The 27,379-nt window shown below is 47.8% G+C and overlaps 2 protein-coding genes and 1 pseudogene across 5 annotated transcripts in view; 1 reads left to right on the top strand and 2 right to left on the bottom strand.

Annotated features, from left to right (window-relative positions):
* Window positions 1-4,264, bottom strand: part of LMOD1 (leiomodin 1) — a 33,961-nt gene extending 29,697 nt beyond the window's left edge. The window contains exon 1 of the mRNA XM_025458550.3: window positions 3,788-4,264. Within this exon, the coding sequence (XP_025314335.3) occupies window positions 3,788-4,048 (261 nt within the window). The 5' untranslated portion in view covers window positions 4,049-4,264. The remainder of the gene's footprint in view (window positions 1-3,787) is intronic.
* An 8,951-nt stretch (window positions 4,265-13,215) lies between these two features.
* Window positions 13,216-26,293, top strand: TIMM17A (translocase of inner mitochondrial membrane 17A). 4 transcript variants are annotated; one of them, XM_025458546.3, is made up of 6 exons: window positions 13,216-13,371; window positions 17,729-17,828; window positions 17,953-18,016; window positions 21,916-22,044; window positions 22,804-22,914; window positions 25,569-26,293. In XM_025458546.3, exons 1-6 carry the CDS (start codon window positions 13,346-13,348, stop codon window positions 25,652-25,654), a joined length of 516 nt encoding a protein of 171 aa, XP_025314331.1. In that variant the 5' UTR covers window positions 13,216-13,345; the 3' UTR covers window positions 25,655-26,293. The 4 variants fall into 4 exon arrangements, with proteins under 4 accessions (XP_025314331.1, XP_048967969.1, XP_035574480.1 ...); XM_049112012.1 differs by lacking the exons at window positions 22,804-22,914; window positions 25,569-26,293 and adding an exon at window positions 18,856-18,890; XM_035718587.2 differs by lacking the exons at window positions 21,916-22,044; window positions 22,804-22,914; window positions 25,569-26,293 and adding exons at window positions 18,856-18,890; window positions 21,037-21,084.
* Window positions 14,548-15,161, bottom strand: LOC112667066 (60S ribosomal protein L17-like; annotated as a pseudogene).
* Window positions 26,294-27,379: the final 1,086 nt, after the last annotated feature.

The raw sequence follows: 27,379 nt of genomic DNA, 5'->3' as shown, positions 1-27,379 counted from the left end.
CCTCCGCCCCTGGTTCAGCTGCGCCTGCTGCTGGCTGCGTGGAGGTGCTAATCCCGGCCCCTGGTAATGCCAGGGAGAAGGACAGGGGAGGCAGGCTGCAGATTTTCTTTCCCACTTGGGAAGGAAAGAGAACACACGAGTTGACCTGCTGGGATCAGGTTCCTGAAACCTGAGCCACGCACAAGGGTTTCACTGAACTGTTAGCCACACACCTGCCCAGGGGCTTTGTCTTCCACCTGAGCAAAAGGAGAGTCCCCAGGGGGCCCAGGCTGATAGGGCTGCTCCTTCAAAGGGAGAGAGGGAAGCCAGGGGTCAGTCCTGCTGAGCCCCAGCTCCCACTCCTAACTTTCATTCAACAAACAGAAGGCGGAGGCCCCACCTTGGGCCAGGCCCCAGGTCAGCGCTTGTCCTGCAGAATCACACAGGCTGGCGAGGGAGGGAGGCAAGAAAACGGGGTGGGTTGGTGCCGAGGGGCACGGGAGCGCTCAGACCAGACACGGGGCCGACCTTGCCCGGCAGTCAGGAGTGGCACCTGTGACCCGGAGGAAGCACGGGGGTGAGTAGGGGGGAGAAATAGTCATGAGGGATGGGACAAACCAACCCAGGCCGGCCCCGGAGTGTTCTCGCCACTGACAGAGAAGCCACCTGACGCCCCTTCCACCCTCGACACCCACCTGGCACGGTAGCTGGAATATGAATCTTGGGGCCCTCCCAACCCCCCAGAGAAACCAGAGCCTAGGACCCAAACTGGGCCTGCCTTCCACTCTCAGTTTCTGTCTAAAAGAAACAGCCCAACACGTTGTTGTGGGAAACGTCAAGCATATGCACAAAAGGAGAGAGAACCGTGAGATGGGGATGCGGGCACACCCATCCTCCAGCCTCAACAGCTGTCAGGGGCAGGCAATCCCATCTCATCCATCTCCCTCCTCAGTCCCCGTGTCCACCTTGTGCTAAAGCAAATCCCCTCATCCTATCACTTTTCCCCATAAATATTTCAGTATTTGTGTCTAAAAGGCAAGGCTAACTTTAAGAGTATGCCCCAATACCATCGCCCCACCTGTCCACCCGTGGTCCTCATATGGATGCTCCTGGTCCTGGGGGCAGGATGACGGCTCGGCCAGCGAGACCCCGTGGGCGCCCGCTGCTCCTGGGACGGCGCCTGAGCCTGTCCCAGCTCTGCGGTGGTTCTGCTCGTGTGTGTCTTGTGATCCTAACTGGATGATCAGCTCTTCAGGACGGGCCCGGGTTGCTGCCCTGGTTTGCACGCTCGGAGGCAGGGAGGAGGAAGCAGCGTCCTCGAAGCCCAGCTGGCTTCACGCGGGATGCTGCATGAGCCTAGGGCAGTTACTCAGCTTCTCTGGGCCTCAGTTTCCTGCTCTGTGCCATGGGGATTAGAACACCCATCTCCCAACAAGGGGGAGGCTTAAATAAAGGAAGGGGTGAGCACGTGCATCTAGAAGGTTCTCAGTATACGCTCATCTGGCTACACTTCCTAGAGCCGGTCTACGCCCCGGGTCCAAGCAGGGAGCAAAGGCCCCTGTCAGTGGGAGCTGCAGCCGCCCAGCCTGGAGCCCCTCCTGGAGCTGCTGCCCATCCCGGCCCCGCCTTGAGTGGCGGGCTTGGCTGCTCAGCCCTCTGCACGGACTGACGGAGGAGGGAGGGCTGGGCAGGCGGAGAAACAAGTGGTCCTTTCACGGCCTCCATGTAGGGCGTGTTTATTATGTGCCAAGGCCATTGCCTCGCGCCGTTGTCCCCCCATTGCCGCGACAATCCCGGGCTGGGTACCTTGTGGCCGAGGGGGCGAGTCACCAAGTAGCTTGCATGGGGACGCAGAGGAAGGCGGGCCTCGCCCCCAGCGACCCCAGCTCACCAACGGGAGGGGCAGCGGGCATCCTGCCATTCACCCAGATTCCAGAGATGAGGTTGGTGGCTCGGTCGTGGCCCTGACCTCCCGCCTCGCTGCCCCCACCTGCCCTCCGGCTGGATGGGGAAGGGAGGGGACAGCCTGTCGGGACAGGGCAGGGGCGGCCCTGAGGCCGTCTTCCCACACCAAGGACGCTCACCCGTGCCCACCCCCCCTGCCCTGGCGCGGCTCCGTGGGCAGAACCAAGTGCGCCCCGGCGGGGTGGGGGCGGCGGCGCGGGCAGGCGAGGCTCACCCGGGTTCAGTCGGCAGAGGACAAGGCCTTTAGAGAATTCAGTTTCCAGAAGCACGAGAGTCAGGTCCCCACGGTCCCCACAGTCCCCTTGGCTTAAGCATCTGCTGGGGATTAAGGATGCTTTGCGTTTGCCTTCAGCCTCAGGAGGGTCTTTCTGCCCACCAGACGCCCCTGGGCACAGGCCGGGACCAGCAGTAGGGAAGAGGAGGGCCGGGCTCTAGACTGAGAGTCGGGGCCGCAGTGGGGCGCCTGCAGGGAGGCCGAGGCCTCAGGTGCATTGGGGGCCCCCCCACATGTCCTGATGGCTGCCTCGAAGCCGCAGGTCCTGGCCGCGAGCCCCCTGTGTCCTCTCCACCTTCTAGATTTGTTCATCGGTGTCCATGCCACGTCCTGGGCACTCACCTTGCCCACGGGGTAACGAATTTCCGAGCCTTCCCACTCCCCTCACTTTCAACTCCTTGGTGAAGCCTTAAACACGGGCCGGGGGGGTCAGGGCGGCACACACGGCCCCAGGCGCCCCACCTCCCATCCTCCAGCGGACAGGCTCAGCGACCTGTGCCGCCCCATCTCCTACCCGGCTGGGCAGGTCACAGGGGTTCCAGGGCGACGCTGGCCTCTCTCTTCCTCTGTGGGAATGGACGCGTCACCGGACGCTCTGGGCCTTGGTCTCCGCAGAAGTGGAACAAAGGACGAGAGTCCAGGCTGAACTATCTGATGTGAGAATCCCCGGGAGGGACAAGGTAAGAGTCGTGGCCGGTCCCTGCTGAGTAGAGGAGCCGGCACGAACGCTCGGGACGGCCTCCCCGCTGAGCCTGCGCCGGGACAAGGGGCTCTACGGCTCACACTTGGGGGGCAGGCAAGGCTGCCCCACGAAAACCCGCAGATGAACACATGGTGGGAAAGGAACCCCTCCAGCCCAACTCAGGAAAGCAGAAAACGTTCTTCAGCCCCGCCTCCTGTGGGCAGAGGTTTCCAGAACGGGCTCCTCGGCCTCGCCCCTCCTCTGTGCCCTCCTGGGGCAAAACCCTGCTGGCGAGGATCTTTAACCCTAGCTGAGGGGCCGGGCTGGCTTGCCAAAGGGCTCGGTATCAAAGGGCGGAGGGGATGCTCCCCAGGAAGTGCAAACCCCAACTTCCCCAGCAGGGAAGCTGAGGCCGGCAGCTTAGGGCGCATTTCCGCCTCACGGAGCCCTGACACCCGTCGCCCCCTTTGGCAAGCCCACCTGCCCCGGGCCTCCTCCGACGGTCCGTGTGCTGCAGCTGCCCGCACGGCCGAGGGCCGGCTGTCCTCCCTGGGGTGGCCGCCAAGACCTGCGAGCATCATGCCACCCTCGGCCCCCACCTGCCCCCGAGACGCGCAAGGGGTGAGATGCACGCGGAGGGGGAAGCGCTGGGGGAGGAGGACGGGGTCAGCCTGACCAGGAGCCTCGAGGCCCTTCTCCAGGTCCCGCTCCAGGCGGGATGCTGAGGCCGCCAACCCGCCGGCTCTGCGGGGGGGCTCACCCTGCCGTTCAGCAGGCGCCAGCGGGCAGCCTGACGTCTTTGCCAGAGGCGTCGTGGGCGTGGGGTGGGGTCCCCCCGGAGCCCCCGGCCCCCGGCCGCCCCTCCCCTCCCGCAGCCGCTCACTCACGTCCACGGACAGCTCCCTCTGAATAAGTTTCTTGGTCTCCTTCTCGCAGAAGTTGAGCATAGCCTCCCGGTTGTACACGCCCGTGGCCGGCTTCTCCGTCTGGTTTCTCTGCCGCAGCCCCACAGGGATGCTCCCGTCCGGGTCCGCTGCGTCCAGCTCCTTCTCCAGCTCCTCCATCTCCTCGGGGGACAGCGTGGACAGCAGGCTGTCGATGTCGGGGTCCTCGCTCACCTGCCGGCGGTACTTGGCCACCTTAGACATCTCGGCTGATGCGGGGCCGCGGGGGGCCTGGAGGGCCGCGGGGAAGGGGGGGCCTGGAGGGCCGCGGGGCACCGGCTGGTCCGGGTGGAGCCGATGGGCTTGGGAGCAGACCCCCGGCTGGTCGAGTACGGGCTCCTCCGGCCTGCCCTGCGGTGCCACCGGTGCCCAAGTAGTAACTGCAGGCTGGCTCGGGAGCCGGGAGGGGACCCGGGAGGGGACCCTGGCGGGGGACCCAGCGGCCAATAGGGCTCGACGACCGAGGGCCGGGAGGGCACGAGCCAATCCCCACGCAGGGGCGGGCCGGCCTCGCTGTCAGAGCTGTTTGAAACTTGAGGACATTCCAGGGAATCTTGGAGCTCTGTGTGACCAAATTTAGTACCGAGCATTTAGCCTTTTAAAGACAAGGGGGCCACGCAATGAGAAAAAGATACAAAAATGCAGAGGCTGGCCGAGGGCCGGGGAGCCAGGAGAGCAGGGCGGCGGGGTCGGGGCTTCTCCATCCTGTGGGGATGTTGCGGGGTCTGCGTGGGCCTCGGGCCCTGCTATTGTATCCCGTTGTCTACAGGCACACGAAGGGGAGCGTGATTCCCACCCACCCCCTTGGTCTGTGAGGGGGAACCCGGGGGCGCAGCCTCTTCTTGACAGAGAGAGAAAATAAACGTTCCCCGTGTGCCCAGATTGAACCTGGCAGCTGGGTGGGGGGAGCAGGACCTGCACAGCCGGGCAACCCTTAAAGGACCCCTTCCCTTTCCTTGAAGTGCCAAGGCCCTTGGGAAGGGGGTTCAGACCTCCCTTGGTCCCCTCTTCCCCTCTGCACCTTCCTTTGCTGCGCATCTGTACCCAGACCTCTGGGAGCACTGAGGCGGCTCCGGCAGGTGGCCACCCACGTATAAATCCAGAGCACGATTGAGGGTGTCTTCAGGGAAATATAATTCTGGGCTGTTGGGAGGGATACTATTGCAGCGGGTCTGGCATGTTTCATCCGAGGGCTTTCCACGGCTCATCCATCATGCCGCCTGCACAAGGCACAGAGACACCCAATCTCCTGCCCCCCCCTCCTGCCACAAAATCCCTTCTAGAAGCCCTGGTGTAACCCATCAGGGTAGATGCTTCGATCTTTCCTGGCGTCTTTCCATCCTAAGCCAGAGAGAGACAGTCACCTGATCAGCATTTGCTGAGTCCAGGGATCGTCTGGGACAAAAACTTGGCCCTGCCTTTAACGCCCACAAGTCCAGCTTTAGGTGAAGGCTGAGGAGGGGATGGCAGTGCCTGGCAGGACCAGGGTGCAGAGGCGAGGCCGGTGGCCCCAAGAGGAAGGGCTTGGACAATCCTGGGGGCTGTCCTTTTTATTTTTGTAATCTTTATTTTTTTAAAGGTTATTTATTTATTTATTAGAGACACACAGAGAGAGAGGCAGAGACACAGGCAGAGGGAGAAGCAGGCCCCATGCAGGGAGCCCGGCACAGGACTCGATCCCGGGACTCCAGGATCATGCCCTGGGCGGAAGGCGGCGCTGAACCTCTCTGCGCCCCCCGGGCTGCCCAGGGGCTGTCCTTTTTAAAAAGCAGTCCTTGTTCTGTCCTAGAGTCAGGAAGTACGTATTTATCGTATTTATCGAGTGCTTACTATGTGTCGGTTCTAAGGGCACGGCCTGGAACTAAAGATAGAAAACCAGAGTGCCTGCCTGGCTCAGTCGGAAGAGCATCTGATTTTTGATCCCAGGATCCTGAGTTCAAGCCCCATGTCGGGTGTGGAACCTACTTAAGAGGATCGGTGTGCTCCCCGCCTTCCCGCAGCTTGCTTTCTGTCAGTGAAGATGGTTAATAAATAATTTCAAATAAATCATTAAAAAATTATAAGCCTACAAAATGCCTTAAAAGAGAAGTACAGCGGCCATAAGGAAACACAACTAGGGGAGGCTGGAGAGCAGGATGTTTCCTAGTTCAGCCTGCAGGTATTGCTACTCAGGGGTCACGTGGTTGAAACGGGGCCAGCCATGGTACCAACCTTGTTTTTGTTCTGTTTTTTTTTTTTTTTTAGATTTTGTTTATTTATTCCTGAGAGAGACACGCAGAGAGAGGCAGAGACACAGGCAGGGGGAGAAGCAGGCTCCCTGCGGGAGCCCAATGCGGGACTCGATCCCGGGATCCCGGGGTCACGGCCTGAGCCACAGGTGGACGCTCTACCGCTGAGCCACCCGGGCGCCCCCAAGGTACCAACCTTGTAAGATTGTTGTGAACCTCAGGTTCAAACACGCACGTGAACCAGGCAGCTGCTATACCTGGTACGTGGCAAACACACAACGATTATTGGCAGTTATTATAATCTTTTACCCAGTTATTTACGATTATTTATTTCCTCGCTTCCTGGGTTCCTGTCTTCTCCCCCTCCCACCTCTTCTCTCATCTTTCTCTTTCTCTCCTTCAGCCGTAAGTACCTTCAACACACACACCCCCTTTCTCACCTGGTTCTCACTCACACACACATAACTTAGCCACTGCCACGTATACATAGCCTGCCCGGCGCTATGGCGTGAGAGAAATAATTACAACATGCTTATTCTCTTGAAAATGTATAATTTATGGCGCAAAAATGAATTATACTATAAGGCAAAGTAAAGCAAGACAGGTGCAAGCAATTGTTAAGAGTCCAACTGAGGACGCGGTAGTTTTGCAGGGAGCAGGGAGGGTGGGCAGCCCAGGGGGTACAGCAGAGGACCTGAGCTGGCCTGAGGCGGGCTCCAGTTTGATACGTCGGGTGGAAGGGATGCGTCCTGCACCTGCCAACAAGCCTCTAGCCCAACCCCACCTTGGGTCACTCAGTCTTCACTCTCTTCTCTGGCAGGAACTTTCTGGAAGAGGCATCATCTTCTGGGATCCCTGGCTCTGGAGCCGCCTTGGCCAACCTCTAGTCCCCAGTCCACTAAAAGCAGCTCTCTTTCCAGCTTCCAAAGATTTTTCTTTCTTAGGCTTTTTGCCAATAATGTTCACTCCTCCCCCCAAAAGCAATCAGGGCCTGACTGCAAATAGCCGCCTTCCGTCCCCGTCCCCGGGGGCAGCCTTCTTTGTACCATGTGGTCGACGTGACCTACCCTCTGGGTCCAGTGGTCTCTTCAGAAAATAAATCCACCACCTCCAAACCTCAAGGCGGGACTCAGGGCCTCCTAACCAATGCTCCTGCACAGAAACCCTTGCATCTCGCTGCCTCGGGGCCCGCAATTCAAAACAGGTCGCTCCAGCCTGGGTGGCTCAGCAGTTGGGCACCTGCCTTTGCCTCAGGGCGTGATCCTGGAGTCCCAGATCGAGTCCCGCATCAGGCTCCCTCTGTGTTTCTGCTTCTCTCTGTGTCTCTCAAAAATAAATAAATAACATCTTAAAAAAAAAAAAAAAAGGTCACTTTTCTGTTCCGACTCCGCTTGAAGTGTTCTGCTCCCTGGAGCCGCGGGGACTGTGAGCTCACAGAGCCTGAGAGTCTTCCCTTGAAGGCCTCACAGTGAGGAGCCCAGAGCCCAGGAGTACAGGCTCCTCCAGCCCCTTCAGTGAGGGACCGCTGCCCGCCCACTCGGTGGCCGGCAAGAATTGTCCAAGCTTCGAATCCACTTCCACCTGAAACATTTACGTCTCGCGTGCCGGGGCATCCTGGCATAGCTTCTCCCCAGAGAAAAACAAGAACTGCTGTGCTAGAATGAAGGGGAAAGGAAGGAAGGAAGGAAGGGAGGCCTCCAATCTCCTAGCCAAATCAGTGGTGGTAGTGGCAGTGGGCACAGGGAATTGCAACCAGTGTAAATGATGCTTAGGGTGGTTCTTACCTGGCCTGGATGACCAGGAAAGGCCCACTTGCAGGGGCAGAGGGTGGCAGTGGCAGGATGGTATAGCAGGTAAGACCACGGGCTCTGGAGGCCAGTGACATGTGCTCAAATCTCAGATGTGCGACCTTCAGTAAGTTATTTGACCTCTCTGAGCCTTAGGAGCCCCAAGTGGGGAATGAAGACATTAAAAGTACCTGCCCCCCCTCTCAAAAAAAAATAAATAAAAGATAAAAGTACCTGCCCAAAGAGAAAAAAAGGACCCGACTGCCCAGGGTTACAGAATTATTAAATAGATTAAATAAGATAATGTTTGCTACGCACGTAATGGCATCAGACACGTTGTCAGCACTCAATATACTGGTAGTTCATATGGAATCGTGCTTCTTCTAGGGGAAGCTGGAAGTTTCTCGAGAGCAGCCGACTTTGTCTCTGGAAGCAAGACACTGGCCTGGTCCAGCACTCCCGGCGTGAGTGGAGATGGGCAGAGGGGAGCTCTGAGGCAGCGCAGATGAATGTCCTCCCCCCGAGAGCAAGGGGGAAGGCGAGACGGTAGAGACAAGAGATTGCCACCCCCACCCTCACCCTGGCTGAATCCTCTTTGCCCACCAGAGAGGTGCCAGTCACAGACTGTGATCCCAAACCCAAGAGTCGGCTCTACTGTGAGCTTCACTTGTCCATGCCAATTTGAGATTCTCAGTGATGGGACCAGGCAGGACTGGGCATTTGGAGCCGCATCCGTGGCCTGTGACTCGGAGGTAGACAAAACCCTTTAGGACCGCCCCTAACCCCTGGCTCAGTGGAGCTCGGCCTGCATAGGTCCAGGAGGCCTGCAGGTACGGAGTGATTCGGAGGTGCACATTTTGAAAATGTCCATCCCCCTTCCTCCATGGGTTGGGTCTGTGTAGAAAGAAGCATTCTTGGTTCTTTTTCTCATTTGTGGTTTATTCTCTTGCACACTCCCCGCAGAAACTATTTCAGGCCTGCTCCTCACCCTATGACCTCACTGCATCCTTCTAGAATGAAGTCCTTCAGCTGTATTAATAAAGGAGATAAAGCTGCAGTAAGTTTTCACTACCCTGGAAGGGAAACAAATCTGGTCCAAGGAGGGAAGGGAGACATCTCTGCCTGTGTTACCCTGTAATCGGGTCTGCTCCAGAGGAAGTCCCCGTCCAGCTCTCCGAGGCCGTTGGCTTCTGTAAACGTTCTTGAAAGGAGCCTCTGAAGGAAGTTAGTTCTTAACGCTTAGATGTATGGACGCATGAGAGATCCAGGAAGCGCAACCTCCCGAGGCAGCTTACACTTCCCATCTTGCTTCTTGGTCATTCTCCATGTCTTCGGCCCTAGAACTTGATCCCCCCTTTAAAAAAAAAAAAAGATTTTATTTATTTATTCATGAGAGACACAGAGAGAGAGAGAGGCAGAGACGCAGGCAGAGGGAGCAGCAGGCTCCATGCAGGGAGCCCGACGTGGGACTCTAGGTCTCCAGGATCATGCCCTGGGCCTAAGGCGGTGCTAACCCGCTGAGGCCCGCCCGCCCGCCCCAGGCTGCCCCGAACTTGATCCCCTGATACAGCTTCTTTCTTGCTGCTTTGCTGTTCTACTCTGCGGTGGGACCAGCTCCCCGCCCAGGACAGCGCCTGTTCCTTCCTGCCCACACGCAGTTGCCACCATCCCCTCTACCTCTATTGCCTTTCTCTCCACTGATCAAAATCTGAGCATTCCTCAGGCTGCGGCTTAAATGCCAGTTTGTCCTGCACATTTTGTGAGCGCACTCGGGCCCCCAGGGCTCCCTCTCTCCTCCCAGTGCCTCTAGCACTTACCACGTTGTGTCACACATTTTGGCATTTTTATGATCTTGACCCTACTATTTCTCGAGAGTGCATTCTTTCTCTCCAAATACATATTGAGGACCCTGAGGGCAGCAAGCACGCCGATATTTTTGGTCCTCTCTCCACCCTAATCCTAAAGCTAAGGACAATCTTGAGCACAGAGTAAGGGTCTTATAATTCGCTTGGGTTAGAATCCCTCTGGTTTCTCTTGGTTCAGCATTACCCGCGCACCCTCGGTATCTATCAAACGGCCACCCCTCGCCAATCTTAGGCTTTATCAGTGCCCCCCCCCCCAAGAACGGTCTGACTGTACAAGAGTGGAGGATGAATAAGAGCTGACTGTGGGGGATGACTAATTGTGGGGTAGATAATGACTTCCGAGTGGGAAAGAAGGCACCAGTGCTCCTGCCACACTTGGCTACTTCATCCAGGCAGTTTCTTGAGGCGCGAGGGACAATCTCCTGTTCTTTGCCTTCTTCCTCACCTTGAGCTCACCTTCCTTTCCCCTTATAGGAAAATCTCACAGCAAAACAGGCCCCAGAGTCACAGTTTGTTTAGTTCTACATGGAGCTATTTTCCCCAAAGCAATACTCAGAGGACCTGGATCACAGGGGGTTCCGGCAACAGCCTCCAGTGGGGCCCAGAGAACTAACTTTCACCAACACACCCCGCTGTGTTGAGTCACTAGTTCAAACTCCCCTCACCTTTATTATGATTTTCTCTCAAGGACCCCTTCTCCTTCTCCCGTCATTCCTTCATGTCTTTGACCTTCTCTCAAGGATCCCTTGCGGAGTAGGGGTCCTTGAGAAAAGGTCAAGGACCCGAGACTCAGTCTCGGATAGGGACTGTTGGCATGAAGTGAGCTGGGTAACCACAGCCTACAGTCGGGCGCTCAGCTTTGCAAACTCACAAACTAAGTATTATCACCATCCCTGGTGATTGATTTGATTCAAAAGAACCCAGCTCACAGGAGGCAGATGCATAAACTAGTGTAACTACCACGTGCACAAGAATAGTTTTGAGCACAGGCCAGGAAATTCTCTCTTAAAGGAACATCTATCCAGAAACCAAATAACAATCAGAAGACTGCGGAATGAATATGGACGAATCGCAAAAGAGGTAGCTAGAGCTAAGGAGTATTTCACTTGGGTCCTGGTGAGACCAGGAAAAAATATCTTTGCCCCATGAGAATGCCAATCTCTAGTTACTGAAATATTCATACCCAGTAGGCCTGGAGTGCTAACTATCAAATTCTTGCTTTCTGACTCCTCTTGTTGCCCATCTCCCACATTCTCTCTTCAGCCTGTACAATTAATTAGATTTAAAGGTTTTTAATTACAGTCACATTCCAAACAAAGACTTCTTGGACTTTACACATCCAAATCAGATGACTAGAGTGAACTGTTCTTTTCACATAAAGAAACATGTCACCGACGATCTTCAGTTCAGTGGAGGGTTCAGTGTTATCTGCTTACTTTATTTTTCAAGACCCTGTGGGTACTCCCCTGTTCACTGCAGTTCCCTATGGACCGCACTAACTTTTCCCATTAAATAAACAAACATATATTTTATTTTATTTATTTTTTTATGGTAGTTGTATTTTTAATTTTTCAAGGAGCCTCCATACCGTTTTCCATACTGGCTGCACCAGTTTACATTCCCACCAGTGACGCACCATGGTTCTCTTGTTGCCACGTACTTGTTATTTCTTGTCTATTTGGTAGTGGCCATTCTGACAAATAGAAGGTGGTAGCTCGGGGCAACCCGGGTGGCCCAGTGGTTTAGCACCACCTTCAGCCCAGGGCGTGATCCCATGGTCCCGGGATCAAGTCCTGCACTGGGCTCCCTGCATGGAGCCTGCTTATCTCTCTGCCTCTCTCTCCGTGTCTCTCATGAGTAAATAAATAAAATCTTTAAAAAAAAAAAGGTGGTATCTCATTACGGTTTGATTTGCATTTTCCTGATAATGAGTGATGTTGAGCATCTTCAGTGTTGCCATCTGTACGTCTTTTTTGGGAAAATGTCTCTTCAGTCCCTCTGCCAATTTTTATTTATTTACTTTTGTATATTTTTTTTATTGGAGTTCGACAACATAGAGCATAACACCCAGTGCTCCTCCCGGCAAGTGCCCCCTCTTAAGTGCCCGTCACCCAGTCACCCCGTCCCCCTGCCCACCTCCCTTTCCACCACCCCTTGTTCCTTTCCCAGAGTCAGGAGTCTCTCATGTCCTGTCTCCGTTTCTGATATTTCCCACTCATTGTCTCTCCTTTCTCCTATGATCCCATTTACTATTTTTATATTCCCCAAATGAATGAGACCATATAATATTTGTCCTTCTCCGACTGATTGACTTCACTCAGCATAATACCCTCCAGTTCCATCCACGCCGAAGCAAACGGTGGGTATTCACCCTTCCTGATGGCTGAGGAACACTCCATTGCAAACATATATTTTAAAGTCAATCTCAAAAGTAAGGAACGGAGGAGAGTTCCTTCAGCGAACATCCCGTGACCAAGGTTTTGTTGACTGTCAGCTAAAAGAGGTTGGTGGTTCCCACCCTTCTGGCCTCCTCTTTTCTGAGCCAAACGCCCACCCGGCATATCTTCTGGTGATGTCTTTTGGAGCGTGGCCTGGAGGAGGGTCTGTGGTCCTCGTCCCTTCGATGGAGGGTCCCAAACCGGTCACAGCACTCAAAGGTGGCCCAGGTAAGTCCAGTTGGAAAGCATTCATGGGGATCCCCGGGGGGCTCAGCGGGTCAGCATCTGCCTGCGGCCTAAGTCGTGACCCCGGGGTCACCCATCAGGTCCCACGCTGGGCTCTCTGCACAGAGCCTGCTTCTCCCTCGGCCTGGGTCTCGGCTTCTCTGTGTGTCTCATGAATAAATAATTTAAATCTTTAAAAAAAAAAGGGGGGGGGGGATCCCTGGGTGGCTCAGCGGTTTAGCGCCTGCCTTGGGCCCAGGGCGTGACCCCGGGGTCCTGGAATGGAATCCCGCGTCGGGCTCCCTGCATGGAGCCTGCTTCTCCCTCTGCCTGTGTCTCTGCCTCTCTCTCTCTCTATGTCCATCATAAATAAATAATTAAAATCTAAAAAAAAAAATCTTAAAAAAAAAAATTTATGGAAGGTCCGCGCTGTGACCGAGGGCCTGACACCGGCTGCCGGGCTCCGGCTCCCGCTCCGCCGAGTTGGTGACAGCTTCAGAAACCACAGCGAATTAGCGGAGATTAATTCCCAGGTAGCAGCCAAGGTGGTAAAAAAAAAAAAGAAAGAAAAAAGAAAAAAAAATTAAGATTAAAATTAAAAGAAAGGCACTTAGGAAGTCTGGTGAGCCCTAGCGGAATGCCGCGCGGCTCATCTCATCTCAGCCGAGTCCGGGCCGCCCGGACCCCAGGCCACCGGGTCGCCCCCGGGTCGCGCGGCCCAAGCCCGGAGCCCAGACCCGCAGCCTCCGGAGTGGGGGTGGGGTGGGGGTGGGGACCGGGGCGGGGCCAGCTCTGCCCGCAGCGTCGCTGCCCCGCCCCCTCGCTGCTCCCATTGGTTGCAGGGAAAAACGCCGAGCCAATCCACACACGCTGGAGCGCCCTCCTCTGAGGTCACTTCCGCCGCCGGGGTCAGGCTCCGCCCAGCTGGCCCGGCATCCCTCGCGCCGGCGGAGTCAAGATGGAGGAGTACGCGAGGGAGCCCTGGTGAGCCTCCCCCGCGCGCTTGCCTTGCGCCCGCCCTGTGGGCCGGTGGTGCCGGTTCCCCGCCGTCGGGGGGCGGGACGTGCCGGCTGAGCTCAGTCGCAGGCCTGCCGACGCGGCGTGGGTGGCCGCCAACAGCCGGCGCGCTGGCGACCTTGCTGCGGGCGCGGGGCTCGCTGGGGCGCCCCTGTGCCCGCCGCGGGGGAGGGGACCGTGGGCCTCGCAAGGCCGTCCTCGGGGCCGTGCTGGGGCCGAGCAGAGCCCCCCCGGGGGCGGAGCTTGGGGCCCTCCCTTGGGGGCTACCTGCGGGGCAGAAGGCGCTGCGGGCGGGGGCGCTCGCCGAGGGCCGTGGGCGGGGGGAATCCGTGCACCGGTTCAGTGTCGGGCCAGGCCCCCGTGCTCGCCGCTTTACAGGTTCCAGGCGTGGAAGCATGATGGGCTCCCCCAGGGCGTGACCCCCGGGGTCCTGGGCTCGAGTCCTGCGTGGGCGCCTGCGTCCCCGTCTGCCCGTGTCGCTGCCCCCCGCCCCGTGTTTCTCATGGATAAATACATAAAATCTTAAAAAATAATAATAGTTCCCGAAGCTCGCAATTGCTGTCAGAAGTCTCAGGTTGTCCAAATTTAAGGTCTCCCGGGGGGGGGGGGGGCGGCGTAAGAGAGAAATCAAGTCTTGCTGTTTGGGTTAACCGCCTGGGTTATGGTGTTAGAGCAAAAGCCGAGATGCCCTCAACCTGTGAAAGTGCCTAGGACCTGACCATCGGCAGCCATGTTACCTGCCTTGTGCCCTTTTTTAAAGATTTTACTTATTTATTCATGAGAGACACAGAGAGAGGCAGAGACAAAGGCAGAGGGAGAAGCAGGCTCCATGCAGGGAGCCCGACGTGCGACCCGATCCCAGGTCTCCAGGATCACGCCCTGGGCCCAAGGCAGGTGCCAAACCGCTGAGCCACCCGGGCTGCCCTCTTTTTTTTTTTTTTTTTTTTAAAATCCCTCAAACGGGGTACAGCGCATGTTTCAGCACCTTCTGGCTCTTTAAAATCACCAAACGTAACGATCTCTCCTCCCAAATCAGTGCTTACATACGCAGAATTCGGCACGCTGTGGACTTGTCATCAGCTGCTGTTGGATGTGACATAATGACACAGGCAGGCAGGAGGCTGAATTTTTTTTTTTTTTTTTTCATTTATTCTGTGCAGAATTTACTCCCGGGGCCGTAAGTTTTTGTTTCTTCAGTTTCTTCTGGGATATCTTTTTCTTCTGTGCAACCTCCTCTTCTGGTTTAGGAACAATCTGCTCTTTTTCAGTAAGAATCCTCTCGATGTGGCAGGGAGAGCTCATGTATGGGTTAATCCGGCCGTGAGCCCTGCAGGTTCTACGTCGCATCTTGGGGGCTTTGTTCAGCTGGATGTGCTCAATGACCAGAGAATCTACATCTAAACCCTTAAGTTCGGCATTACACTCCGCATTTTTAAGCATGTGCGGTAAAAATTCAGCACTCTTCTTGGGCCACTGACCCTGTGTCCAGCCCCAGTGTTTGGCCTGCGCACACCTACCAACTCCACCGTTGTAGCGACGGAATGGCACACGCTGCTTCTGCAAAGTGACATCTTTCAGATACTAGGTGGCTTTTCGAATATGCATACCCTTGATGGCTTGGGCAGTTTCATGTGTGTTCTTAAAGTGAACACGAAGATTTGAACCTCTCAACTTGCATGATTTTGTAGGGTTTTTTGGGTCCAGCAAGTAGCGAACCATCTCTGGAGGTCACCTCAGGCCGCTCGGAGGAAGAGGAAGCGAGGCTGAATTTTTTTGACTTTGTTGAGTTAAAGATGTCATAAAAATAATGAGTTTTCATCCACTGATTAGGTGGTCCCTTTCTCTGAGTACGTATGTCCTGAAGGAATACAGTCAATTGTCTGGTTGGTTTTGTAGTCAAAACTGCTTTAATCTTCTGCACTGCCCTGTTTGGTAAGAGTGTTTTCCCAAGTCCACCAGCCTCGAACTACAAGCATCTCTTTCCTCCCCGCACACCCCCCACCTCTAAACAGGTACACCATATGCGTATTGTCACTATCGTACATGACATCCTTAATGTCTTTTATAATAGCTTTCCAATTGCTCTCCTTCCCTCCAGCCCACTTTAATACATCATATGGACTTAATCTTTCTAAATACTTCCTTTTAGGGGCGTCTGGGTGGCTCAGTCAGGTCTGTCTTCGGCTCAGGTCATGATCCCAGGGTCCAGGACTGAGCCCCACGGTATCCTGGGGCTCCCTGCTAAGTGAGGAATCTGCTTCTCCCTCTCCCTCTCCGCCTCCCCGTTTGTGCGTGCTCTCTCAGATAAATGAAAAAATCTTTTAAAAAAATAAATACTTCCTCTTACCATATGTTTCTTTTAAAAAACCCACAGTCTGTGTGACCTAAGGGGAAGGATTTGGAGCTTTGGAGTCCTAGATTTTCTATTTAAATTGTACTAATTACGGGCAGCCCCGGTGGCACAGCGGTTTAGCGCCACCTGCAGCCCGGGGTGTGATCCTGGAGACCTGGGATCGAGTCCCACGTCAGGCTCTCTGCGTGGAGCCTGCTTCTCCCTCTGCCTGTGTCTCTGCCTCTCTCTCTCTCTCTGTGTCTCTCATGAATAAATAAAATTAAAAATTTTTTAAAAATTGTGCTAATTACTACCTATATGATCTTGGGCGAATTAATCTGTCAGAGCCTCTACTCGTGTAAAATGGAGGAGACAGGAATACCCTTTTTTGCAAAGTTAAAAGCTTAGAGATTCTATCAGAGAATAACCTAACTTTCTTGAAAATCATAGGTCTTGTTTGAATGAAGGCACCTAAAACATAGTTCATACTTAATAAATAACTTAATTGCATTGTTACTTGTTCTCTGTTACTTGTATTTGTCTAGTATTTCCATTCTTTTAGAGTCTAGCTTCAACCTTTTGTGTAGCTCATTACTTCTTTGTAGGAACATTTTGATTTAGCCAGAGTTTGTGCAGAAACTATTTCCGTCTTGCCTTTACTTTGGACATCTCTCTTGGAATACTCTGGTTGTCTTCTGATCTGCATCCTGCTGTTCTTTACCGATTTTTTTAATCCCGAACTAATAAGATCATGTGGACTAGATCTTTTAGTTACTGGCCCACCACTCAGAGGGAGTCGCTAATTCATTTCCTTTGTGTTTTATATTTCCTATTAGTGTTTCTACCATTTTAAAGAAATTTTCCTAATCATTTTTAGTCTCTAAGCTCTGCTGCTTAAACTGTTAAAGTGAAATCAAGTCACCTTGAACTATAGACTCTGATTCAGTAGGTTCTGGGTAAAGTCTTGAGAGTCTGCAGGTCGGTGAAACTGAGGTGTTTCTGATTCTGCTTTTAGCTCATAAAGCAGGCCTTGCTATTAGCAAGGCCCCAAAGCATCCTGCTGACACTTGGAGTATGTGCATAAGATACTCCGTACAAGTCATTCCTCATTTGTATTATACTTGAGTATGTTTTGACTGCAAGGTTTTGTATTCCTATCCACCAAAATCAGAAATTATTCATTCAAATTCTCCAGCAGCAATTACACTGAATTCACATGTTTACTTGAGTGAGTAGATTGCTCATAGGCTCATTATATAGTGTTTGACCCTTGAGACTAGATCAAAGAAATAGCTTTTATTTGTAGTGGGTTTAAAATGAAATTAACCATTGACAAACTTTTTTTTAAACCTGATTCCTAGAATAGTAGTTCTGTTATGGTCACATTATTCAGATTTCATTGTGTTGTACAGTTAGGTTGCTACATTTGCAAGCTGGGTTTATAATTATTGGAGAATAGAGTATTCCAGTGTGTTAAATGGACCTAATACAAACTAAAATTCTAAGTGCTAACTGGGACTTAGTAAACACAGGAAGAATTTCATATTTCAAAAAATTATTAAATTTGTCTCCCCCTGTCCTTGTTGAATCTTCATTTTTGGGAGTCTCAACTTTAAATTTTGCTGTAGCAGGAGAGCTTACTTTGATCTTTGGAGATTGGATCAACATTGATTATAACATAATTTCTACATTTGTTTATTTGCTTTTGTGCAATGCCCAACTGTTAGTGAATGCACTGATTTTTAAATGAAAATTAAGTACTGTTAACAGTGGGGAGTTAAAGCCAGTTCCATTCCTTATGGCTTAGAACTGAATAGATATGGATACATTCAGAATCCTTTTTCTTTGTCTAAATGTTTATTTTATTGGTTGCAGTGGGCCCTGAATTGGAATCTGTTGCATTCCTTACTGTATTAGCAAAGAAAATTTTGCGGTTTATGAATGAAAAATGCAGTCATCTCTTTCTCTCTCTTTCTTTTCCCCTGTTCTTAGCCCTTGGCGAATTGTGGATGATTGTGGTGGGGCCTTTACGATGGGTACCATAGGTGGTGGTATCTTTCAAGCAATCAAAGGTTTTCGCAATTCTCCAGTGGTAAGTAGGTGAATGGTCTTATTTTACCATCACTTGAAATCTGGATTTGGTAATATCACTGGTGACCATATCATTGGGCTGGAAATGTATTGTACTTCTACTATTTTTCGTTGCTTCTCTATAGGGAGTAAACCACAGACTACGAGGGAGTTTAACAGCTATTAAAACCAGGGCTCCACAGTTGGGAGGTAAGCAGAATTTTTCCATTTGTACTTCAGACTATCTTCTCTTATTTGTTTGAAGATGAAGCTCTGTTTTTTTTTCTTCTTTTTTAGCTTATACCAATTAGTGGTTTTAGTTCAGTCTAGCGGCTTATTAGAAATTACTGTCTCTGTAAGATCTTCTTGATTTATGGTTTATTCAGAAAGTTAACTGGAACTGCTACATCGATTCATTTGAAACTTTCATCTCTGTCCCTCCAACACTCGGTGGTATTTTTGTTTTTTGTTTTGTTTTTGTTTTCTCCTCTTATCCAAAAAGAAGATAGTGTGTTTAAAGCTTAGGTTTGTGAGAGTCAGGAGTGATAGTTTCTGGGGTAATATAAAGCTGAAGAGAATGTGATCTGAAGGATTGGCATTTCATGAGAGAGAAACTGATGATGCTGCTCAGGCTTCTCTCCAAGTTTAGGTTTTATGTTGTGCAGAGGTCAATAAAAATTTGAAAAGAATTCATGACACTTTTTAAACTTGGTTACTTAGAAGTTGGGAGAAGAGAGATGATAAAAAAGCTTGGAGGCTATGTTCATTTACAGAGATACAGTCAGATTGGAGACACCATGTAGAACACATGGAAAAGACTAAGTACTTTTAGTCATCTCCTATTAAATTTATGTCAGAAGAAATAGTCCTGTCTTTTTTTTTTTTTTTTCCTGTCTTTGTTTTTAGCATATTTTTCTTTGGAAGACTAGCTAAGGGTTGCCATTTATCGAATGCTTGCTATGTGCTAAGCACTCTCCTAAGGGTTTTACAGCTTTATTTTAATCCTTAGAGTAACACATGAGGTAACTATTATTATCTCCATTTTCCAGATGAGGAAATTGAAGCTCTGAGAGCTGAAGTGATGGTATATCTTTTTCCTTTTATTTCCTCTATAATAATTATACCCCTTGGAAGGTAAACAGTGACTTGATTTTCCTTTGCTTTAATGGTTACCATGTTGTTCAAGAATGATAAGTAGTATTAAAGCTCATGTCAAATCCTGAATGCCCAATAGAAGCAGAAGTCATTCAGATTTTTATATGTCTTTTTAGAGGCTGCTTCTGGGATCCCTGGGTGGCGCAGCGGTTTGGCGCCTGCCTTTGGCCCAGGGCGTGATCCTGGAGACCCGGGATCGAATCCCACATCGGGCTCCCAGTGCATGGAGCCTGCTTCTCCCTCTGCCTGTGTCTCTGCCTCTCTCTCTCTCTCTCTCTGTGTGACTATCATGAATAAAAATAAAAATAAAAAATAAGAGGCTGCTTCTATCATAATAGGATTTTTCAGTGGATTGAAAAACCAACCAGGTAATGTCACAGCTAAGAGGAGCTTAAGGAGACATGACCACTAAATGTAATTTGGTATCCTGGAACAGAAAAAGGTCATAAAAACTAAAGAAATCTGAATTAAGTGTGGACTTCACTTAATACTGTATTGATTTTGCATCATTAATTGTGCAAATGCACCATGGAAATGTAAGATGTTTAGAAATTGGTGAAACTGGATGTGGGATATATGAGAATTTTGTACTATATTCACAGCTTTTCTGTAACTCTAAAACTATTCTAAAATAATCAGGGTGAAATAGAAGAAGAGTAAGTTGTGGTATAAGTGAATTGGGATCATTTATTTCAAATCCTTGGGATTGGCTTTTTTTAAGGAAACCATTGAGAAATCTTTATGGTGTCTTTTTAAAAAATACTGGGATATCTTTAAAAAGGTGTGTGGGGAGGGGGCACCTGGGTGGCTTAGTTGGTTAGGCACCTGACTTTGGCTCAGATCATGATCTCACGGTTCTGGGATCCGACCCTACATTGGGATCCCTGCTTAGTGGGGAGTCTGCTTCTGCCTCTGCCCCTCCCCTCTGCTCCTGTTTTCTCTCAGCTTTCTCTTTCTCAAGTAAATAAATAAAATCTTTAAAAATAAATGAACAAAAATAAAAATACTGGGACGACATTTTCAGTTTAATTCACTGAGCATTTATGAGCTTTTCCAGTAAAAATCCAGGGGACAGGCAGCATCGAAAAATCGTAGTTGTATCCTGAAGAGTCTTATATTTTCATAGGGGAAATTTCATGGGGGCTTTGGACACATACTCATCATTCTTCAAGCATCTTTTGCATTTTAGAACAAGATATTCCAGGCTCACCTGGTACTTTCCCTGCCCCAGCCACAGAGTCAGCTATTTCTCCAAAGAGCTGTGGTTCCTTTTAGTTGAGAATAGTATTTAGAAGCCAAAATCTGGGCACGAAGTGTATCGTTGCTATTGGGGTGTTGCTGTTCCCAGACCTTTGTAATAGAGCTAACCACAACATAAACATATATACCCACATTTATATCTGTATTTATACATACATGTTAAAAATCATGAGCTCACATCAAGACCTCAATTCCCAGTCTAGCCTCATAGGGTTTATTCTTACCTTCTCCCTCCATCCTTGTCCTGCTTGGGCTGTGGCACCCTACGCCAGGCCGCCCCTTTCACATGGATGCATTCAACTCAGTGCCAGGCTGTCCTTCCTTGAGAACCCTTCTTACCCTGCTTGGACTCAAACTGATTCTCATCAGTAACCAGAGCTTACTCTGGCAGTTATTCTTGGAGGATGGGCAGGTTTCAGACTTGTGAGGGAGTGGGAGTGTCTTGTTAGAGGAATTTAGTGAGGTAATTCTAATATACCTGGGCATCAGATATCTCCCAGGGCATATATTTACTGAGTTAGAGGAAAGAACTAGTTTATTTTTATGTAGTATGTGGTATCTAGTATTGGAGCAGAAACGAGGGCTTATGCTGTACTTTAATTGGTTATATCTACTAGATTTAATGGATATGTGAGAACTGGCAAAGGATTCTGGTGATGATCTGGTTTTGACATTTAGTGGAACCCAGTGTGCTGCCCTTACTAACATATCCCTACTATTTTGAGATTTCAGGGGGTAAAGAATAAAGTGACTAGGGCTCTTCTGGGCAGTTTTTCTATAATCATACTAAATATAACAACTCTTTATACGTGCAGGTTGTGTGCACTCATGATAGAGGGTTTGGATAATAAAGAAGGCGTGAATAAATGGAAGTGCTGTGTCACGTCACCCAGAAATGGTGATGATTAAAATCTTGAGGTTGTTTTTCTACATTTTGTGTGTACTTGTATAAGTGTATGTTTGGGTGTTTTTTATTTGACAAAATTGTTAATGTGTTTAGAGGAGTTTAAGTGCCAAATAACTTGATTTAGTGTTTAGTTTCATACTCGAGGAATAAAGGATAGAAAGAAGAGAGGGGAAAAAAAAAAAAAAAAAAGAAGAGAGGAAAGGTAATTTCTCTCCCCTTGATGTTCCATAATTCTATTTGTATCATCTGTTAGCCACTTTAGCACATATTGGCTTACACCTAAAATACATTCTAGGACAGCTGGATTTTTTTTGTATCCCTGTTGATTTTCAGAGTATATATAGCTTAGTGACATTTAATGGAAAAAAGAAGAATAGAGATAAGGTAGAGCTATAAAAGAAAAGGAGACAGGGAAGAAGTAGGGTGGCTTTGTTGTGTTTATTGCTTTTTAAACAGAGATACTTGGTTCTGAAAGGGAGATTTGTATTTAGCCTGACTCTTCTAGGCCTGGCTTATTTCTTTTAGGCTTTGGGCCATTGCTAATTTTCCAGCTGATATAATACAACCCACGCTTTATTGAAAAGATAAGTATCCTGACTTTTGTTCAGTGCTTATCCAATTTTGTGTTTGCATGTATTTGTTTGGAGTGTGGGAGTTTTAAAAACATAGAGTTGAAAATAAAAGTAAAAATAAAAACATAGAGTTGTTATTTAGAGTTATTTTTAGCTGTAATATTTTAAATATAAGATGAAAAAAATGAAATTTCTTTTGTTTTTAAATAAAATAGGTAGCTTTGCAGTTTGGGGAGGTTTATTTTCCATGATTGACTGCAGTATGGTTCAAGTCAGAGGGAAAGAAGATCCCTGGAACTCCATCACAAGTGGTGCCTTAACAGGAGCCATACTGGCAGCAAGAAGTAAGCAATCAGTACAAACTAGTAGAAGCAAGACTTTTTGGAAAATCTTATCTGTCTTAACTTAGTGATATCTGTAATACATAAAACTGAGCACTGTTTAATTTAGTATAGCATGAATGTATATGGTGATTTGGGGGAAAAATAAGAGTATTCATTTGGAATGTTTGAGAATGAGAGAGCATGGGGTTCTGATCTATACAGTGGTTAAGAGCAGTTCAGGTTCAGGTTCTGCCTTTTACTAGTGTGTGACTGGGCAGTTTGCCAAACTTTTTGTGTCATAGTTTCCTCATTGGTACTCTGGAGTTAATAATCATACCTGCCATGTAGCATTGTTATGAGTAAAGAGCTTAGAACCACCTTCTGGATCGCTGGGACAGAAAGCAATCCAGAATTTTGGGGGAATTTAGTGGTTTAGGCCAAGGATCAGCAAACTTTTTCTGTAAAGGGCCAGATGATAAGTATTTAAGACTTTCTGGACTGTGAGGTCTTTGTCAAATACTCAGCTTTACAACTGTAACATGAAAGCAGCCATAGATTATATGTAGAAGAATGAGCATGGCTATGCTAATAAGACTTCACATAAACAGACAATGGGCTGGATTTGACCTAAGGGCCTTAGTTTGTTGACACCTGGTTTTAGTCACTGAGAAAGAGGTTTGGGTACGTGGGTAGCATGTAGCCGTATGGACAGCTGTTTACTAAGTCTTTTATTAAACTAGTTTTCTACTAAAGTAATCTCTTTGTTATTAATGTATTCAGATGGACCAGTGGCTATGGTTGGGTCAGCTGCGATGGGTGGCATTCTCCTAGCTTTAATTGAAGGAGCTGGTATCTTGTTGACAAGATTTGCCTCTGCACAGTTTCCCAATGGTGAGTCTTCCTGTTTACTACCATATCTCAAACACTGGAATGGCCTCTTGATGTTTAGAGAAAACCTGTCTTTCTGCTAAAACGTGGTGGTTTGTGATTTCTACATTTGCCATGGTTTATGAGGGTTATGATAATAGGCCCTGATTCTATTTGAAAAGGCGGATGTGGATACAATTATTGTGTTTAACCACAGTAACCAAAATGCTTTGGTTAGATAGTTTGCTATTGATCTTTCTTACAGTTCTTAGGTTTTGCCAGTGCTCATGTGCTCATTCTAAGAAATTACCAGTTATTTTAGAGGGGCTTGAAAAAGATCGACCCTTGCAGATGTGTACAATAATGGTAGTCCATCAGCAACCTCTTAACTATACATGTATGTGCCAGGCACTGGTCAGGATGCTGGGATATAGTGCTAAATAAGGACTTTAATTCCTGTGGGAGATGACCAACTGACATGTTAACAGATAAATGAGATTTCATTGTGTTGCTTGCTTTGGAGAGAATGAAATAGAGTGGAAGAAAGTGGCTATGTTTGAGAAATCACTAGGGTTGGCAGGGAAATTTTTTTGAGAAGTTGGTAAAATAATTTGTTGCTAATTGTTCCTCTTAACCGATGTATAGGGAAAAGTTAAATTGTGGGCAGGGTGATCATTACATGGTCATGAAATACCTGCTTAGCTGTTAAATTGTGTACCTTCTAGTAACTGCAGAAAACGTCTGTTGCCTGTAAAGAGCCAACATTCCCTTTGTCTATAGAGGGACAGTATTCCTTGATATTGGAAGGAAGCAGAAAGATAATCATGAAGATTTTAATAGGAAAAATTTGACCTGGCATTTGGGGAAGGAAATATGCAGAATAGCGACACACGTTGAAAATTATTTTTGGAGCTTGGAAAAGATTCAGCATAGAGTTAGGAATAGATCATAGCTCCTAGTTTGATACGATTTCCCTGAGGCACCTAGCAAGAGATTCAGTGTCTTTTTGGCACAGTTGTAAAACACACTGCTCAGTAGATGCTAGGGATGATCTAGGGACCTTCTGGATCCTCTCAACTTCTGTTCCTATTTTTTGATCATTTAATAATCTTCTGAGTTAATAATCTTCTGATGTGCATTTTCTAATTTTGCCTTTTAATTTGTTTGTACCACTTTCTTGTAGAAGATTTCACATAAAACATCAGAAAAGTTTCATTTTTTCTGGAAATTCAGAGACTAATATAACAAAAACACGAGTTACATTGCCTTTTTAACTTTTTTTTTTAAGTAGGTTCTTTGCCAAGCTTGGGGCTTGAACTCATGACCCCAAGGTCAATCATGTTCTACTGACTGAGCTAGCCAGGCACCCAAGTTACATTGTCTTGTAGAAATTAGTCTTGGTTATTTTGCTTTAGCATTTTTTCCTAGAGAAAAATCTTTAAAAGATAGTGCATTTTATTTGAGACAGAAGATGTGTTTCTGAAAAGCTGTGTTGGGGAGAAATCTTTGAAGAGTTCAACTATTTTTCTAGTTGACATGAAAAGGTTTTTAAAAATGAAAAAAATGAGGTAAAACTGTACCTAAGTAATAAAGGTTATCTTCAGTTTACCTGTTTCACCCAGTATTTTCTCTAGTTTTCTGAAAAGAACAGATAATGCTTTTGTAGTGAAAAAAAAAAAAAAATCATTGGATTGAAGTATTGGAAAGCTTCGGGGAATTTTACCACTGCCCTCTTTCTCTCTTTACAGTTATGTTTTAGTCTGCTTTAGTTTCCTTGAGGAAAATAGTTGTGATTATTCCCATAAAAGTCTTTTTTTTTTTTTAGAACCACATTTTCTTTTTGGAGCGCGTGGATGGCTTAGTCAGTTAAGCATCCAACTCTTGGTTTCAGCTCCGGTCTTGATCTCTGGGTTATGAGATTGAGCCCCATGTCCATCTCCTTGCCCAGCCCAGAGTCTGCTTAAGTCTCTCTCTCTCTCTCTCTCCCTCTCCCTCACTCCCTGCCCCACTCACTCTCTCTTTCAAATAAATAATTCTTTTTAATAAAAAAACAACCATTTAAAAAAAAAAAACAACCATTTTTTTATTAGTTTACAGGCTCTCTCATCCTTTGAAAACTAAAAATTACAAGACTTCGTTCTACAGCAAGCTAGGGGATGTCTTCCCTTTTCAGAATTCATTCTCTATTTAATTGGCTGTATAACTGGATTACTGATTTCTCTTAAAACATGACTAAGGTACTTAAACTTTGTGAAAATAATTTTAAATAGCTACTGAAAAATATGTCAAGAGGTGTGAGATTCTTCTCATCTTTGTAGCAGCTTGTTACAGCAATTATTTTAAAAACTTGAATTCACTTCTTGCTATAATTAATCCATCTGACTTTCCTGGCATAACAGTGGAGAGCTGTTCATTCTGGAGCATAAGGGAAGCCAGGCTGTCATGTTCTACCAAATTTGGAGGCACTCTCATGAGAATTAGGCCGTAGAGATTTCAGAGGACAGCTCTAAGGTAGCAAGCATGTTATTTTTTATTTTTATTTTTATTTTTTTTTTTATTATTTATTTTATTTTATTTTTATTTTTATTGAGTTGACTGATTTACTCTCTACAAAGACTTGTTCTTTTTAATTGTAATATTCAGGTGGTTTTTAAGATGCTTTGCTTTCTTAATTGCAGGTCCTCAGTTTGCTGAAGACCCCTCTCAGTTGCCTTCAGCCCAGTTACCATCCTCACCTTTTGGAGACTATCGACAATACCAATAGGACTTCTTTCCCAGGATTTCTTTAACAGAATGAGCTGTAGTTCAAGAAGGAATTTCAGAAGATAAGTTAAAGTCTGTTTTTAAAACCATAGGTGGGACAGCTATAGCCAAATAGGCTTTGAAGAGACACTTAGCTCTTTTTTCTATTTAAAAGAACATTGGGGGGGGAATGTTAAAAGACAATACATTTATTTATTCACACGTGGATTGCATTTGTGATAAAAATAAATGTCTAATACCTGTAAAAGAAAATATAATAAATGCTTAGAAGATGAAGGACCAAAGGGCAAATGAAGAGTGACCATCATTTCCTTGGGGATTTCTCTGCCTGGTTTTATGTGTCCTGTCAAACAATAAAAAACTAGAACTTGCTCTTTGTTTTAAGATAAGTTGTAGAGTTCTACTCTTCATCCTCAAATATTCAAATAATGCAAAGTTGAATGTTGAATATTGCATGTTTTATAGTTAGGCTCTCATCTCACTTGAAGTAAAATATGAGAAGAATTATGCAGAGTTAACATGGATCATTTCTCAGTAAATACTTTATGGATTGAGGGTTAAAATACCCTTTACTTTGAAAGTAAAATATGGTATTTCTTGGTTTTGAAGATGTCAGATGTAAAACTTTCTTTACCTTTGAGGCTCCTGTGTCTTTTTTTTTTTTTTTTTTTTAAGGTTTTACTTATTTATTTAGAGAGCCAGGGGGTAGGGGCAGGAGAGGCAGAGAGAATCCCAAGCAGACTCTGTGCTGAGCATGGAGCCCAACACGGGGCTCGATCCCACAACCCTGAGATCATGACCCAAGCTGAAATCAAGAGTCAGATGCTCAATCAACTGAGCCACCCAGGCACCCCTCCTGTGTCTTGGTTCTTGATCATCACCATCCTCACCAGAAACAACTTCTTCCAATTCTACCCAATTCTGTATGAGAAGAATTCATGGAGGGTATAGTAGCCCTGGAAAAGTTTGGTGTTTATTGTGTGCTTAAAAATAAAATGTATGCAAAAAAAAAAAAAAAAGTATGCTGATTTTAGTATTCCAAGTCCCCGGAAGCTATTCTTCATAAAGGGTGTGATTTGGGATCTGATTGGGCCTGGAAAATGGATTAGCATTTCAGAATAGGCCATTTTTCTGCTCGTATTGGAAATGACATGTGGCCGTACAGAAGGCAGGAGGCTATTACCCATTTGCCTACGTCTGTGTGAAATGGAGAACAAATCCATGTAGCTGTGGTGAACACACATTTATCTTTTGGCCCAATGCCATACACATGGTAAGCATGTAATTACTAATTGTGATCTGATCTTTTTTATTTGGTAAGATATGTATAAAATACTATTTATGCTTTAACCACTTGTAAGTACAGAGTTCACTGACATTTAAATACAGTCCAATATTGTATAGTCATCACAATTATGTATATCCAAAACTTTTTCATTATCACCAACATAAATACCCATTGAATAATAGCTTCTCATTCTACCCTTCCCCCAGGGCCCTGGCAACCACAGTCCTACTTCCTGTCTCTGAATTTGCCTACTAGGTATCTCTTATAAGTGAAATCATACAGTGTTTGTCCTTTGTCTTATTTCATTTAGCATAGTGTTTAAAGGTCCATTTATGTTGTAACATATGCAAAAATTTCTTTTTTGGGGGTAGCTGATTATTCCATTGTATGTATATACCACATTTTATTTATGCATCCATTGAGGGATGTTTGGGTTGC

Source organism: Canis lupus, chromosome 7 (assembly GCF_003254725.2).
Source record: "Canis lupus dingo isolate Sandy chromosome 7, ASM325472v2, whole genome shotgun sequence".
Classification (NCBI taxonomy): Eukaryota; Metazoa; Chordata; class Mammalia; order Carnivora; family Canidae; genus Canis; species Canis lupus.
The sequence above is the reverse complement of the archived record's forward strand: the minus strand, read 5'-3'. Positions and strand labels throughout refer to the sequence as shown.